This window comes from Camelus dromedarius, chromosome 3, assembly GCF_036321535.1.
Source record: "Camelus dromedarius isolate mCamDro1 chromosome 3, mCamDro1.pat, whole genome shotgun sequence".
Taxonomy (NCBI): Eukaryota; Metazoa; Chordata; class Mammalia; order Artiodactyla; family Camelidae; genus Camelus; species Camelus dromedarius.
In genome coordinates this window covers 5430539-5447894 of record NC_087438.1, presented here as the reverse complement: position 1 = coordinate 5447894, position 17356 = coordinate 5430539, and the positions used below count along the sequence as shown (strand labels likewise).

At 44.6% G+C, this 17356-nt stretch overlaps 1 protein-coding gene across 3 annotated transcripts; it reads left to right on the top strand.

Moving 5' to 3' along the window:
- The first annotated feature begins 38 nt into the window (after positions 1-38).
- FASTKD3 (FAST kinase domains 3) lies at positions 39-13016 on the top strand. 3 transcript variants are annotated; one of them, XM_031443095.2, is made up of 7 exons: positions 39-97; positions 1637-3107; positions 3790-3875; positions 5868-6042; positions 7149-7218; positions 7557-7671; positions 8738-13016. In XM_031443095.2, exons 2-7 carry the CDS (start codon positions 1670-1672, stop codon positions 8843-8845), a joined length of 1992 nt encoding a protein of 663 aa, XP_031298955.1. In that variant the 5' UTR covers positions 39-97; positions 1637-1669; the 3' UTR covers positions 8846-13016. The 3 variants fall into 3 exon arrangements, 2 of the variants coding, with proteins under 2 accessions (XP_031298955.1, XP_031298963.1); XR_004133719.2 differs by lacking the exon at positions 8738-13016 and having other exon boundaries at positions 7038-7218; positions 7557-7634; XM_031443103.2 differs by lacking the exons at positions 7149-7218; positions 8738-13016 and having other exon boundaries at positions 7557-7648.
- Positions 13017-17356: the final 4340 nt, after the last annotated feature.

Sequence of the window (17356 nt, the reverse complement as noted above, 5' to 3'; positions counted from 1 at the left end):
GATTGCTCGGCCCCACCCTACCGCGGCGCGCGCGTACGGGGGCCCACGAGGCTCCGGGACCTGTGAGGCTGCTGGGACCCCTGGCGCGCCGAGTTCGGTAGGTGTCCACGCGGGCTGTGGGCTCGGTTGGCCCGGCCGGGCGTGCGTGGCCTGAGGCTTCGCTGAGCGTCGGCGCTGCCTTGGCTCGCCCGGCTCGTAGGCCGCCGCACCTGCCCTGCCGGTGCTTGAGCTCCGGTCCCAGGGGCGCCGGGTTTGGGGACGCCTGGCTTGTGGCGTCCTTTCCAAGGAGAGTGCGGCCCCCGAGGCGCCCCGGCCCCTCTGTCTCGCACGCTCGTCCCCACGTCCCGCGGCCGGGTGTTCAGGTGTGGACCTGCCGACAACCTTCCCCCTGCGTTAACCAGTGTTTTACTATTTTTATTCTATTTCTTTTTTACCCTTTGCCAACTAGACCTCTTTCTTACTCAGTTCTGGTCAAATCCTGACTCTACGGGGAAACCAACACCTCGGGGCCCTTTAAGCGCATTTACCCTTGATTTGACCTATCTGAAGTAATGGTCCCTTGACCTTATTTATTTACTTATTTGTTTTAATTTTTTGGAAGGGGGAGTTAATTAGTTTGTTTTAAATTTTTTAATGGAGGTGTGGGGATTGAACACAGGCCCTTGTACTTGCTGAGCACGCACTCTACCGCTGAGCTATACCCTCCCCCGGTTGCCTTTTTTAAGTTAAAGCAAACGCAATTCCTTCCATCAACCAGCACATGGGATCTGGACTGCCTGAGTTTGAAACCTAACTACCACTTATGAGCTGTGTCAGCTGGACACTATGACATCTTTGTGCTTCAATTTCCTCATTTCTAAAATGACATAGAAGTTGTGTTGTTGGGAAAACTAACAATGCTCGTGAAGTGCAGCATTGCCCAGCAAATGACAGCGATTTTTATTATCAGGTCCAGCCCTGGGTCTAAGCTCTTGGATGCAGCGACTCTGCTCTTTGGTACTTATGTGTCGACTGACATAAATGCACAGCCTAGAAGCTGAGTTATGTTTTATTGGCGGGCTTTTCCAGGACTTCAAGCCTGGGAGACAGTCCCTCTCAGATTGCTCTAAGGGACTGCTCCAAAGAGGTAGGGGAGGAGCAGGATATATACGAGCTTTTGCAACAAAAACCAGGTAGTTGGAACATCAAAAGATTAGTTAATTGAAAACCATCTCAAGTTAAGAAACTTAGTGCTTTTCTTTGGGAGGATGCAAGAGTCTGGGCTTGCTGAAATCATTCTTTTGATATGTACCTCACCTACCTAGGGTCAGTCTCCTATGCTCTCCCATCTTGACTCCCCTCTGGGAGCACTGTTCGGGGTGGCTGCAGTGGCTGAGGGCTTGATGGTGAGCATCCTGTTTCCATCCTGACTCCTCGCAGGGCTCACCTCTGGGAGTGACTGTGATGTGATGGCTAGAAGGCTGCAACGTGCTTTGTTTACTGAAGTGGCAGGCGGTATTTTTCATTCACAGGTTCGAGTGGGAGGTGTTTACTGAGAAGCACTCCTTTTGGGTACTCATCCTGACTTTCATAAGTGCTTATGTTGAGTGAGCTATGTTCTGTTACGTTTGACCATGTTTTTAATTCTTTAATGTAGGTATAAATCAGGAGGAATTGAGAATCTGATGGCATGGCTTTAATTACCTTGCGGAGGAACCTCTGTCATTTATCTGATTTTCGGATACATGGAGCTCTGGCTGCTCTGAGAAATCAACGTGTGAATCATGTTCACAAGATAGTCCAGGAGCATCTATGTCCATGGTTCTGTTCACTGCCACCTGGGCCTGTCAGGGTCAGGTTCTGTCACGCCCCTTGTCAAAAGTACCACTCGGAAAATGGAAATGACCTTCCTCCAGTTGGTGAGCCAGCATTCTCTCAAGTACATGACTGGGACAGGTTTGAACAAAATCTTAAAAATGAGGATGAACAGATATCTTACAGGAGACTAAACAACTTCACCTCATCCGAAGAAGTGTTAAGTTTCCTAAGCACACTGCAGACTCTGCCCGACGCTGTGGCAGCAGGAGCCCTCAAACGGATTTGCGAAGTGGAAAAAAAGGGAGATGCCCAGAGGCTGCCGAAAGAGATACTGGAGAACAGCATCTTTCAAGCTGTATGTGATCAGCTGGAACAGGACCCCTCAAATCTGTCAAATGCCACTTTGGCGACTGCTTTGCAAGCCCTGACTCTGTCGTACGTGGACCCCCGAAGCAGCCTGCTGCCGAAACTGGTAGCCGAGTGCCAGCATCGTCTCGGAAGCGTTGGCCTGGACGTCCACAGTCTTTGTATTCTGGGGGAAAGTCTGATTAAACTGCGGGGTCCAGATTGTTCAGCCGTAGAACGGATTATATGTCTACTGCAGGGTGAAAATTTGGAAGCCTTTACCCCTGAAGATGTTGTGACCTTCTATAGAATACTGCAGATGTGTCCCAACTCAGTGCACGAACACCAGGCGTTTTTAAATAAGATGAATACCTTTTCTCTGTCGGTCGTTTCCAGCCTGAGTCCTAACTTGATGAGCCAGATGCTCACTGCCCTGGTGGTTCTTGATCAAACTCAGGCGCTTCCTCTGGTTATAAAATTGGGTAAACATGCAGTAAGGCACATCCCACACTTCACCAACCAAGAGCTGGGAAAAGTCTTAGAGGCTTTCATCTACTTTGGGCACAATGACAGGTTTTTTACAAGAGCCCTGGAGCAGCACGTCGCCCCACTGTGTCTCACCCTGGATCCCGAGGTCCTCAGCACGGTCATGGGGTACTGCGGCAGCAAACGGATTCTTTCCAAACCCATCCTGAATGCGGTGGCAGAAGCTTTTGTTTGCCAACCTGAGAAATTCTCACTCAGCCAAATTTCTGAGTTAATTGAACCATTTGGAAAACTCAATTATTTGCCACCAAATGCCTCTGCTTTGTTTACGAAGCTAGAAAATATACTGTTAACTCATTTCAGTTCTTTTCCACCCAAAACACTATTGAAACTTCTCCATTCGTGTTCACTTATTGAATGCCATCCAGTCAACTTTATGGCAAAAATATTCAGCCCACATTTTCTTCAGCGGCTGCAAGGTGAGTTGGCCATGACTTCTGAGAGTAGAAAAATTAGTGTTTGAACTTGTGGTTTTTCAAGTCACGTATGTACCTTTTTTAATTGAGCAATGCTTTGCCTTTGTTTTTTCTTCCATAATGATCTGAAGATGAGATCTAAAGTTGCAGCTGCTAATATAAACCCAGATTTAAAGATGCTAGAACCCTGCATGGAGAGAGGACGGTCTTGGGTCCGCAGACTGCTGCCCTAGCTGAGAACTGAGTCCTCTCTCGGGGATCTGGTGATGCCGACGACAGTGTCACAGTAACACGTTAGGATCTTTGATGGGAAAGCAACTGTATCACTCCCTTTTTTTTATTTTTGAGAGGATGATATTGTTCATCTTAATTCAGGGTCACCCAAACATGTTGAAATCTGGATCTCCATAGGTAAAGGAAATCCCCACTAATTCTACTAACATTACGTCTGTGACTTTTAATCCTATTTTCTGGTTAAGAGCTTGAGTTCTTGGAAGCCATATGAGATTTCATTGAGACAGCAAGCAAGAAGGCATAATTAGTTCTAACAAGTTCTTTCCCTGAGGCCATTTAAAAGCACCCTAGTGGAGTGAATGAATGAGCGGTGTACACTCTGGGTGTTCTCTTCGCTCACTACACGTGCCGAAGCCCAGCTTAACTCTGACTGCGATGCTCTTTGTTTCAGGTGACGAACCCTATCTGGACAGACTGAGCCTAGCACAGCTGACCCAGCTTTTCTTAACCTCAGTTCTAGAGTGCCCCTTCTATAAGGTAAAAGCTTGACCTGCGTTGCTTTACTAACCTGCAGGGACACTTTTCTTCTGCTCCACCCCCCCAAATCTTTTAAGTTCCGTCTCTTTTGAGCTGTCTCAGTGCCTTCATTAGAAAGTAGAATTTTCTTTCACTTGAAGTAAGTTGCCAGCAGAGAACTTTGTCTCTAATAAGTGGACCCCGTTCCTGTTATCTTGTCCTTGAAAGAGCCTTTTCCTGCCGTGTGAGTCTTCTTGGAAGGTTTTACCAAGTGCCGCGGGGAGAGGGGTCCCAGTGCTCCTAGGTGCACTCCCAGGGCTCTGAGGGGTTTCGGCCTTCCCCAGGGCTGTTGCTTGTGGTACAAAAGTGTGATCTCTGCGCAGAACAGTTCCTGAACCATTGCTGAGTATGTTTTTAAACCAAGCCAGAATTTTCACTCTTAACACGATAGCATTCAGTTTAGGTGGAGTTTGTGTTTTGCATAAATTATCCTAAAGATTCATTCTGATGACTTTATCAGGCAGGTTGTTTAGGATCAGAAATGGCATCTCCAGGCTTGCTCCTTCCTGCCTGGTCCTCCATACTCGACTGAGCCGCATTTACAAGCAGCTCCCAAACACCGTGTAGTTTATTTTCATGGAATGGGACTCTTCACACTACAGTTTGCTTTCTGCCCAACGTATCATGGACAGTCCTCGAAGGTAATACACACAGATCAAATGCATCCCTCTAAAGGAGGGCCTGGTATTTCATGGTCTTTATTCTATTGTTCCACCATTGATGGGCTGTCAGCCGTTTTCTCACAGTTTGGATCAGCATGCTGTCTGTCATAAACACACTTACATATCCTTTCATTCTGGAATCTTTTTGGTTTTTTATTCTAAAGACTAGTTTCCTGAGTGTAGGGTTACTGGACTGATTTTCGATCGATGCTGACAGACTTTTTCCCTGATGGTTGTAGAGGTCACATTTCACCAGCAGTGAGTGAAGGTGACCACATCTCCCCACTTGTGCTGCAGTGTGTCATTAGTCCCTTTAGTTTTTGTCATTCGACTCAGTGAAATGTCATGTCATGTGCTTGAATTGCATTTTAATGAGCAACAGTGAACTTGAGCATGTTCTTGGGTGTTTATTGTCCTCCTATACTTGCAGTGAATTGCCTTGTTACACCTTCACTTCTATTTCTTTTGGGTTGTCTTTTATTTTTGCTTTTGTTTTTTGTCCTAGAACACATTGTAAAACATATCAATTAACTGTTATGTGTATTGAACATATTTCCTCCCGGTGTGTGGTGTCAAACTATTTTAGTTTTAATTTAGTATTATTTATGATGCCTTTCGCCATACAGAAATCTTTAAGTTTTCTGTAGTCAAATCTATCCATCTTATATGATTGCTGGGTTTCCTCTCTGGTTTAAGAATATTTTATGACTCCTAAGGCAATATAAACATTTTATCAAATTTTAAAAAAATATTATCTTTCTTACTATATTTAGATCTTTAGTCTACCCGGAATTGATTATAATCTGTATTGTGTGGTAGAACTTTTAACTTAGTTCTTTTCCAGATGGGTGACCAGTTGCTAGCACCATATGTCCCACAGCTGTCCTTTTCTTACTAAATTGAAATGCCAGCTTTGTCACATTTTCCACCATTAAAAACTTTAGTTGGGTGTTCTCAAGTCCCTTAAAACAATTGTCAGAGTTCCAAAGATGTTCCTTGAGCTGTCTTTGTTTCTTTCTTTCTTTCACTCTTTCTTTCTTTCACTCTTTCTTTCTCTCAGTGACTAATGACTATATTTAAAACACATCAAAGGTATTTTGCACTGTTAGACTTGAACCATCACAAGAGTATCTGGCATTGTCATTTCGAGGAAGACTCCTGTCCAAGTCTGGGAGAAGTGTCCTGCCTGCAGAGCCACCTCGGATTAGAGTTTTATACTCAGGCAACCTTCGTTTTATTCTCTGACACTGTGTCTTATTTTTCTTTCTCGTGTTTGCACATGTATTTTTAGGGTCCAAAACTTCTTTTTAAATACCAAGTGAAATCATTCCTCACTCCGTGCTCCTCCCTGGAGACCCCTGTGGATTTTCAGCTTTATAAATCTGTGATGATTGGACTGATTGACCTTTTAGGAGCAAGACTGTATTTTGCCTCAAAGGTGTTAACACCCTATCGTTACACGATAGGTAAGTAGTGGGGAGTCCGTGGTTCACTAAGCTCAGCCCGGTGCCGGCTGTGGGAACACGTGCAGCTCAGTAGCATCAAAGGTCTGGAAACACAGGATGGGGCTGGCCCTTCCCTGAAGGCAAACTGGAATAGGGGGTGGGGGGCAGTTGGGCCGAAGAGCCAGGACTTAGCGTGGGGCTGAGTTCCACGTGTTGGCCAAAAAGCAGCAGAAGGACTTCGGGCGTCCTTTTTGGGCATTCGTTTGCTTGCTCTCATCTGCAAGGTGAGAACAAGTGGGACAGTGGCCCCAAAGACTTGTTTAAGGACGAAATGAAATAGAACGGGAGCTGGGGCACAGTAAGTGCTCGGTGACTGTCAGCTGTTGGCACGCTCGGGCCGGTGCTGCCCTGCACAGTAGCCACGCTGTGAGTCCTGTTTAAATTTAAATTATTTACAGTTATAAAAATGCACAGTGCAGGCCCCCGGTCACGCTGCCCGCCGGAAGTGCTCCGTAGCAGGTATAAGCATTTCCATCATCACGGGAAGTTCTGGGCTCACTAGGCAGGCAGAGCCCTTCTGCCTTTGCAGTTTTTTAAAATTGTTAAGTAGGAGACAGCTCAAAGAAGACAGGGTTCATAGGCTCCAGGTGGCCACGTCTCCCCCCTCCTTTATGGGCTCCTTTACAAGGAAAGAAGGCAGGAGCCTGTGGGTGCTCAGGGCCCATGTGTCGGGGTGCAGGCTGCTTCAGCTCCCTGGGGGCACCGACACTCCAGTGATGAAAGCTGTCGGTGGCACTGGCGTCTGACTTTGTTTAACTCAAAGGATTTTCTTCCCTGCTCCCACCAGTTGTTACAAGGAGAGTGAAGTGTATGTGGGGTTCACATCCTGCCCAGATGCCTTGAGGGCCCCCTCCTTGTTTTAGTGCAGTGCACCCTTCTTAGCTTGAGGCTGACGTGGTTGGGCATGGTTCTGATTAAAGTTCTCACCGCTGTCTGGTGTGGTCATTGCCTTGCAGCCTTCTGCCCAGTTGATAAATGCAGTGTGGAGGAAATCAAAACGAGGAGGAAAGGAAGAGAGTGTTTGTGAGGGTATCACACGAAGAGCTTTTCCTTTCTTCTCTCACCAGATGTTGAAATTAAATTAGATGGAGATGGATTTGTAGTGCCATTTACAGTCGATGAAGACGTGCATAAAAGGTGAAGAAAACTGTTGTGGTTTACATGTTACAAGACTTGTCAGGGTTAATAAACAGGGATTGTTTTCTTAAGAAAGTGAAAAAAGTAGACATGATTGTGCAAATAAAAACACTCCAGCACACTAGTTTTGGAAATTCCATGTAACGTTTTATGAATCTCAGTGTTAATACAGTTGAGTACTTTTTCACCTCATTAATGGATGACAGTCATGGTTCATTTGAAAACAGAATTGGCATGAAGGAATAGCTAAATCCCAAATAAACTCTGGCAACTAAAAACATATACATATTTTGGATTGTTTTAAAAATCAAATTTCTCTCTCCTCTTTGGTTTTTCAGGGTAGCACTGTGCATTGATGGTCCAAAAAGATTTTGTTTGAATAGCAAACACTTACTGGGGAAGGAAGCTACCAAACAGAGACACCTGCGCCTGCTTGGTTACCAGGTCATTCAGGTACGGTTCCGCCTTTTTTTTTCCCCCTAAAAGCCATTTCTAGTTCACATTTGCTTTTTCCAGGGTACTGAGTGGTATGCCAGCCCCGTAGACTGGGTCTTCTGTCTAGTTTAAATGCCACCTCTGTTAATTAGGCTTAAGTCTCTTGATTTATATTTTGAAATACACAATTTTCAAACCTTTTGTTTACCAAAAGGGAGCCATCCCTAAATTCTGTATAAGCTGTGCTTAACTTTGCTTTAAGAATTAGTAAATTATTGGAATATCTATTTTGTTTTAATTTCCCTTTGATCTAATGAATAAAATAGACAAGATGGCCAACCAGGTTCTTCATCAGCACGATGTGTAAGACTCTGTATTTCCACCGTAGCTCGCTTAGCAAGGTCTCGAGTGAGGACTCACAGTAAATGTACCCAGAGCGACTGCCTTCCCTGAGCCGCCCCCAGTCTGCCCTCTGCTCCCCTGTCTGGTCACTTCTTTCCACTCCATCGTGCACAGACCCAGATTAATTTCCCTCCAACAAATCATGCCAGTGTGCTCAGAAGCGCTCATTGCTTCCTCACTGCTTATGGGAGAAAGTCAGACTCCTCCACGGGTCAACATTCCAGACCCTCCGAGGTGGGCCCGCAGCCAGGCCCTCCGCTCCAAGCTCAGTGGTCTCCTCCCTCCTCTTCCTCTTCTTCCTTCACCGTCACCCCCCACCCCACCCCCCCAACCCCGTTCCAGGGGTCCCCACCGCTCTGAGTATCTAAATCCTGGTCATTCATCAGCTCCCAGCTCAGGCCGGCCTTTCATCCTATCTAAAATTTGACTCCCTCTCAAAACTAGAGCACCGATTTTCTTTGCATGTCTGCTTTGTATTACTGTTTACTCTTTGTATTTATTGTATATTTTAGGTTGGCACCTAATTTGTAAGCTCCTGGAGGACGGAGGTCGTGTCTGATTCTCATTTAGGTATCCCACTGACAGGTGGAGCCCCTGCCAGCCGGCAGCACCATGCCCGGCACTGGGCACACCTTTCAGATTACAGAGGATCATGATGCACTTTATTTTCCTCTCTTTACAGATTCCCTATTATGAGATTGAGATGCTAAAATCAAGACTTGAATTAGTGGAATACTTACAAAGAAAACTATTTTCTCAAAACTCTGGCAGACATTGGTATCAAGAATGACTGCTGGCTTCAGAACTCAAAATAGTGACAGAACTTGCAAATTAGCCATTTGTTTACAGACTGGTGATCTGGGAAGGGTCTCTAATTTCCTCGCACCGTGTATGCACTTATCAGTGGCAAATTTGAAGTTAATTTTAATATTTATTTAATACTAGTGTCATAGATACTTTTACACATCGAACAGAATCAATCCAGTACAATAAAGAACGTAACATGTAAGTGTTATTTTTAAGTCTTGTGTTTTGTGACAGGTAGCTGCTAACTGAAAATATACTCTTGAGAGACCTTTGTTTCCTATTCTAACAAATGTAAGAAAAATTTTATCTCCCATGTTTTTCTTTTATATTTTGTTAGAGGAGGTAATAGATGGTCAGGAAAAGGAGCAATGAAAAATAGACTGGTACGTTGGATGTAAACATATATAATTGTAGACTTATACAGAAATAACCCTTTAGTTAATAAGAAAACATTTTGTATTGATATGGGAGCTTTTTATGTTTTGTTTTGTTTTTTTTAGATGTATCAAGATGTGAAAAAGCAGGGTTTGGGGGAAAGGTTTGATTGGAGGGAGAAACTTCTAAATTTTACATTTAGAATTAATTAAATTCTTTGGTTCATTGCAGATGCTTCATTGTCCCGTTACGTTAACATTTCAGGGGATAAAAAGGGTTCTTTACCCAACTGTAGTGTGTGTGCTGGCCGAGGGAGTGGGGTGTGGGGGCTCTGACACCAGCTGGGCATCCCACAGTTGAACTCAATTCTGGCACCACCTGGAGACAGCATCGGGCCCCACAGGCTGAGGGCTCAGTGCCACAAGACTGTCCTCGCCATCACCCTTTCAGATGCCAATCACAAGTCCAGCTTGTCCCATGACCCGTGGTTCTGACCAACTGGCTATAGATTGGAGGTTCCAATGACCCCCTCCTTGGGTTCCATTAATTTGCTATAATGGATTGAAATGAGAAATTAGTTAATAAACACAGAACGCTTGGGTAACCGCCCCCTCAGAGCAGCACACAGCCCATGTTAGCTTCTTTTAGCTGGTCTGGATTTCACCCCGTCGTGCTATGTAGTTCACGTTATCTTTTGGGGTCTGTTTCCAGAGTAGAAATGGAGACCAGATGAGCGCTAAGATCATTCTGTAAAGTTTATGCTCTAATTACAGAGGAGAGAGAGCCTATGAGAGCAAATGGAAATTAATGAGAGGAGAGGTGCCGAGTCCAGCGCGCCATCCATCTCTCTCTCATGGCTCAGCTCGCCACTGGGTGTGAAACGCCCCTTAAATGTGCTGGGGAGGCAACGAGCTCACAGCTTAAAGAGAAGAGAGTCTTAACTAAACGGCCACACAGAGAGGTGATGGCAGTCTGTTATAAATGCTATGAAAAGACGGCACAGCCTAAAACCTTCCCCCAGCTTTTCCATTGATCTAAATCCTTCTCACCCATCAGGACCTTTTTTTTCCTGGTTGCTCTCATCGGAATCAGATACTCCTCCCTCTGCACTTTTAGTTACATCCTCTGCTGAGATTTTGTTTCATTTAGCTCTTCCTTCCTTCCCTCCTTCCCTTCTTCCTTCCTTCACCAAACATTTATTAGCGAGCTCTGATAATGCTGCCAACCCATTGAATGTTAAGAGCGCCCGAAGGAAGCCGAAAGGAGCCCCCACCTTGAGGAGCGAGGAGGGGGCAAGACAATACATGCGCAGGTGGTAGCAGCAGTGAGCCAGCTGGCACTCCCCAAGCGGGAGCAAGACTCTGGGATGCACTGGACTTCAGGCCTGCCTGGGGTGTGAGAGGAGGCTTCTTGCAGTGATTTGTGAGCTGAATTTCAGAGGAAGGCAGGTCACTGGTGGGAAAGCATTTCAGGCATCACTGTGGCCAGGGCACCCAGCACAAAGCAGACAAGGTCGTCACAGGAAATGAGGCTAGAACTAACTGGCACTGTGTATTAAAGCAAATTTCAATCCTGAAAATATGCAGTTATATATTATGAAAACAACTTTAGGCTAATCAACAGATAAAAGGCTTCTCATTTCACCAACTGGAGTAAATTTGACAAGTTCTGGAAAATTATAAAGCCATGTGTCCTTGTAAACGGAATCCTCCTGCCACTAAATTTTAATGTCTATCTATGCAAGCAAAAATGATGTGAATTTTCTTACTGAAATTACATATTCAGTTATGATAGCCCTTGGTATCCTATATTGATAATGTTTTTAAATAAGGTATAATCTTGATGTCATTTTTCTTAAGTAAAAGCAGAGAAGAAAAAAAAAAAGTAAAGTAAAGGGAAATAACAGATGAAAAAAGTTGTTTTCCTTGCGAGCAGCAGTGATGGTCTTCAGACCAGCCAGGAGGGGGCAGCAGAGGTTAGGACATTTATTGGGCTGCAGACGTTGAACTGGAATGATCCCTGGTCCCTGAGGGAGAGAGTGGATCCTGTGTGTGTGTTTGTGTTAGCAGGGACAGCAGGGCAGGAGCTGTGGAAGGGTGCAGTGGCAGAACTGCCTGAGCGAAACAGGCAATTTTCCTTACCTTGATCTAAAGAAGGAATGCACTTCCCTTTGGCTGAACCAGGCAGGAGAGGGGAGGTGGTACCTTGGTATGAAGAGATCCCAGCTGGTTCTTAGAAGACTGGGGTCCTGCCTGTCAACCTCCATACACCTGGGTGCATACAGAGACTTGGTAAATATTTGTTAGATGGAAAGAAGAATAGGAAGGAGCAGAATTGAGCATATTTGATAGAATTCTGGGAAAACAAAAAACAAGGTCAGTTTCCTCTAAAAAAGCTACCCACTGGAAGACTTTGTGTACAAATTCAGGGAGGGGATCTTGGCTCCATAGTGGTGAGTTAACCCCCAAAGGCTGACATTTCCCCAAACTGGAAAAATACCCAGACCCGTTGGGCGTCTAAACATGTATAGGATCGCAAATGAGATTTGCCTCATCAGCTGTTTGGCCAGTACCTGGAAAACAGTAAATGCTCGATGAGCCGTGCGGACTCTTGTTACAAGCACAGGAGTCACCTTACAGTCACATTTAAACCCTGTTGCAGCTCCTGGTGAGGGAGCCCATCAGGGCTGGTCTGGGAGGAGGGGCACCACCAACTCGCCAGTAAAGACTCCTGGGGCCAGCATCATCTTGAACCTGTGGCAGCTCCTTCTGCTAAGTAGCATCAAGTACATTGTGCTGAGAAATCTCGTTCTATAAACTCCCTGCTGTTTGAAATCGTATTTGGAAGAATGGAACACGCCTCTGGTGCCTACAGCATCTGAGCCTCGTGGGGCATATAGCTCATAGAAGCAGCCTCGATTCCCCAAATGATGCAGAGTTTCAGGTCAGGGAACTCGGGACACAACATCTCACATTTCCCTGCCTTGAGGATCCCGGGTCGTCTTCTCAGGCCAGGTCTCATGTTGACCCTCTTACACACAAGCATACTCTCCAAGTCTCTCCAACCCAGCTTCATTCACTTTCACCCAAATCCTCTTCTCGCCCTTTCGATCTCTCGGTGAGGTTCCTCCCGTGGGCTTGTCTCAGTAGTCAATATGCCTAACTTTCTGCTGATGTTCTTTGGCCATTGGCTCCATCATAAGAAATTTTGCATTAAAATACTTGTAATCTCATCTCAGAAAAAAAACAAACACGCCCTCCCCAACTCCTCGCATCTCCCCAGCACACTCTTGGTGTCCTGAACTGATACTCTGGGTTCTAATGTTTGAGAAAAACAGTATCTCTTAATAATTCTACTGTAACTTTTATAATAGAAAACATTGGACACACACAAGCGTAGAAAGAATAGTATAACGAATTCACATGAGCCCTTTTATTCAACATGGAATAAAACCTACAATTTTCTAATCCTGTTTCATCTACTTATTCTCTTATTCTTTTTCTTTATTCTCCTTTTTTTAATTGGACTGTTTCTAGAGAAATCCAAGCCATCATATTCTTTGGTCCAGTGTAAAGGATTGGGGAGAAGAACTCCTAAAACTGTGAAAGAAGGAAAATAATTCTGCAAAAACTTAAGTAAGGAAAGAAGGATGTAAAAGGAAAACCTGTAAAGGGAAATAAGAAATAATTTTACAAAAGTACGAATTGAAGTAACGACTGCTGATGGATTAAGAAAGCTAAATCTCTAGGAACTTCATGCCTACCACACTAAAATTATTCGTAGAGTTATGGTTATACATAAAAATAAAGATTCTTTTACTGAAAAAAAAAGTATGCATCCATTGCCAATAAACATTTTCCTTTGTCTTTATTTCGCCATTATTACAACTAACAAAACTAATACTTACTGCCTATGGACATTTGATACCCGGTCTATATTCTAAGTTTCCTATGCTGGCTCAGAAGTAGTCTTTAATTGTTGATTTGTTTGAATCAGGAGCTGAACAAAGGCCACACACTGCTTTCAGGTGCTATACTACTCAGTTTTCAGTCTCCTGTCTATAACTGCTCCCCTCCCTAACCTAGCTTCCATGTCATTGGTTTATTAGAGAAATTAGATCAGTTGCCCTGTAAAAACATCCTACAGTATTGATTTGGCATTTTGTGACTGGTTCCTCTACTTGCTGCATCTCCTGTAAAACTACAAGTTCGACCTAGAGGCTTGCTTAGATTCAGGCTAATTTTTTCAGCAAGGATGCTTCAGAGGTGGTGCTGTGTGTTTGCTTTGCCTCATACCACAATGTCACGTTGTCTCCTCTTAGTGATAGTCATTAAGATTGATGGTGAGTTCCTGGGTCACCAGCCTCATCCGTCCAATATAGGGTCCCCATCACCCTTTCTCCCATTGGCTTTAACGTCTTAGGTGACTCTTACCTAGATTCATTATTCCAGCAGGTGTCTAAAAAAGATTTCGTAACTCTATCATTTCTTCTCCGTTTATTATCTTGTTTTCATCTGTAAAGAAGGAATTTCTGGAGAAGAGTATAGCTCAGTGGTAGAGTGCAGTGCTTAGCATGCCAGAGGTCCTGAGTTCAATTCCCTAGTACCTCCATCAAAAGTAATAATAAATAAATAAATAAACCTAATTACTTCCCCCCCAAAAAAGAAATTTCTCCTGCCAACTATTGGTGAACTCTAAAATAAGGTTCATATAGGGAAAAAGAAAACAAGATAAATGAGTCTTTCCTTATATCAAGTTTTTCAATAAAGAGCTGGTTGCTGGTCAGTTTTTTTTGTTTGTTTGTTTGCTTTAGGATATTTATGAAATTTTATATAGTTGATGTGCATTAATTCATTACAGTCATCTTTTAGAAGCTTAAATTGTCCTAGTTGAGATCAGTGGGATACCCTTCAGGTTGGCCTCTTTGTCCTTTTGACCTTGACACATTACTTTTTGAAAATTTCTTGGCAGAACAGGATGTCCCAGTCTCACTTACCATCTCCTGCCTCAGACCCGGGCCTGCCCTCTGTGAGGAGGCCTGATTCCTCCAGGCGGTACTGCTCATCGCTAGGGCTGTCAGTGCGGGGCGCTTTTCATTTGACACATCGTATAAAATCATAGTCATTTTTATTTCAAAATCAACAAAGTGAACAAACCAAAATTAAATTTATGTGTTTATGTCTTGATTCATAAGCTTAAAGTGACCAGCCACAGGGACTCCATCAATTGAAGGAGCCAGCCTACAGGAAAAACCTGATGACAAACATGGTTTCTAAATCTCCTGGCAGTATTCACACATCTTTCCCAGGGAAGAGGTGTCAAATAAGGTAAAGGTTTGTTAATCTAACCACAGTCCACTGCCTGTGCCCAAGATCTGGTAAAGATGATTTGGAGGGCGGGCAGTGTCTCCCCTGATCCAGGAGCCAAGGTCATGCTGCTATTCTCAAGGTCAAAGAGCACCGATGGGGAATTTGGAAGAGGTGAGGCAGGAACATCATTTCATAACCCTTGAGTTCATAATGACCGTTAGATTTGCTGGGTACACACACAGCCAGTTTTCCTCCTTGCCAGTTACAGATCTCTGTCCATCCATCCATCTTACTCTGAACCATCATAAAACCAGCCACATGCAGAGTAGTCCTTAATCCAAGTAATTTTAAGCCATTTTTAAAGCCTGTGAATCAAAGTCCAATTATTCTAAGCCACTTTAAATGAGTTTACAGTGAAATTTAAAACAAAATAATTAAGGGGGGAGGGTATAACTCAGTGGCAGAGTGCATGCTTAGCATGCACAAGGTCCTGGGTTCGATTTATTAAAAAATAAATAAACAAATAAATAAATAAACCTAATTACCTTCCTGTAAAATCTTTTTAATTAAAAAAAACCAAAGTAATTATAAAACTTTTAAATTTAAAATGGAGATGTCAACCTTGTGAAATTTTTGCATTTTTAACAGAAGATGTTTTAGAAAGATGAGGCTGTGTTAATGTATTCACGATGATTTTCCCTCCTCTCTCTGCCTCAGTTAACACGGGTTTGCAAGTTGGAGAGCAGACCATCTGATGTTTTGTGTCCCTCAGCTGTGTCTGTGTGCTGCTGAGAATCACTGGCTAAAGCTTTGTGCTTTGTGCTTTTTCCAGGCCATAGCTCCATCTCTGAAAAGCCCAAGGGCCCCAAGGACAAAAACCTTCCCCCAGAGCAGCCCCTCCCTTTCTGGAGATTTCATACATCTTTCAGGAGGACTCACTGGCTGTGTCCCCTGCATCCAGTCACTTATCCTGCCTACATCTCAGTTTTCTCATCAGCATGAAGAACCAGAGGGTTCTCCTGAACTTAACAGGTGTGTTGGTTTATGAGAACACATGACAAATATAACATAAATGCTACGCAAGATATGCTGAAGCCACTACCAACGTGACACATGGCATGCTAATGTCACAGAAAAGTGCCCTCCTCTGCTTTCTCCTCCCCTGCCTGAAATTAACAGACATTCTCCCCACTGGGTCTCTCCACGTTTACATTCTGCCCAGATGTCAAGAGAAATGGCACAGGTTCCAGCTGCAGTTTAGACCAGGCACTGCCTATGCTCCTGGGAACTGCGCAAGGTCCTGCAGTGGAGACGGCCCTCCCATGTATTTCTCCCAACTCCCAGCAGGGAGCTGCAGGCAGAGAGGTCCTGGCAGATCCGCAGAACAGGCTGCATGAACAGTAGTCAGTGCACTCACATCTGCCTAAATCAGACCTGTGCAACGTTGTCACCCAATGTCAGCTCCATCCTAGTGCCAGCGTAGCTTCCATGATGCTGGAATGGGCTTTGGAGGGTGGACATTCCAAACTACTAAGGTTGTCATTTGAAACAAAGCTGCCCTGACCTCCTGCAGAGTTAACCCACACTCAGTGTGCCTTCTTGTACTATTAATCCACTTCCTTTGACCGTAGGGTTTTCATTCTTTTATCCTTCCCTTCCCTTCCCTTCCCTTCCCCCGTGCAGAACTTTGAAGGTACAAGTCAAAGACACAAGGGAATTAAACAAATTAGACTCTTTGACCTTGTATTCCACTTATGCACCTGGAATATATATTAGGATCATATAGGAAAATATTTTTTTAAAAAAGGAACTAAAATCTCTTGATAATTGAAAATAGCAAAGTTCATCTTACCCATTGTTTCCTCCACCTCTGAGTCACGCCTGGCAGCTGATACCAAGCAGGACCCTGAGGGGCTTCCCCTAACCCCTGCCTCTTGTTTACACCCCTTGTTACAGAGACTGTTGCCCCCAGGATCATACCTCTGCTCCTTCCTCGAATAGAACCCAATTACTCTTATCTAAGTCTCAGGAGGCAGCTACAAAGGGGAGAAACAAGAACTGGTTAGAACAAACTAAGCCCAAGATGGCAGAGGATTTGACATCCAGTGGACCTTGAACCTCATTATATGCTCATTGTAATGCATTACCATGCTAAATGACACACCCACCAGCACCAGGACAGTTGACGGTTGCCATGACAACAACCGGACAAGCCCGTACAAGGACTGACTGGTTCCAACACAACTGAAGGAGGACGTGATGGCAGATCCTTCCCCAAAAGTCCAGACGGCTGACCCAGGCTAGAGCTGTCTCTACTGGCCATCTTGGCTAATGGCTCCCCACTCGAGTACCTTTTCCTCGCTAGAGCAACTTTCTTTCCTTCTCCCTCCTCAGGCGCTTTCTGTCCTCTTCCTCTTCTGAGCAATAGAGTAGCTTTTTCACCTTGTCCCTCTGCCTCTGCTGTGAAATATTTCACAGCCAGCAGCAGGGACCCACTCTTTGGTAGGCTTCTTAATTTAGGGGTGTCTCTATCCACTAACACAACCTCTCGCATCTGGATCCACCCTCGGAGTGGTGGCCATTCCGTGAGACTGCAGACTACCTCCTGAAACCAGCATCGCATCTCAAGTACATGCCCCGTGCCTTTCACTGTCAGCCCCAGGGCTTCTCTGACTCCGAGGAAACCCTCAGGGGAGTCTGGGCAGTGCTGGGCAGAGGACATACAAGGTCAGGAGTGAACAACCCAGAAAGAAGTCTCACCCTACAAGGACTGGGAATAAGAGATAAAAATGAGCCTCCTTGTTGAGTTG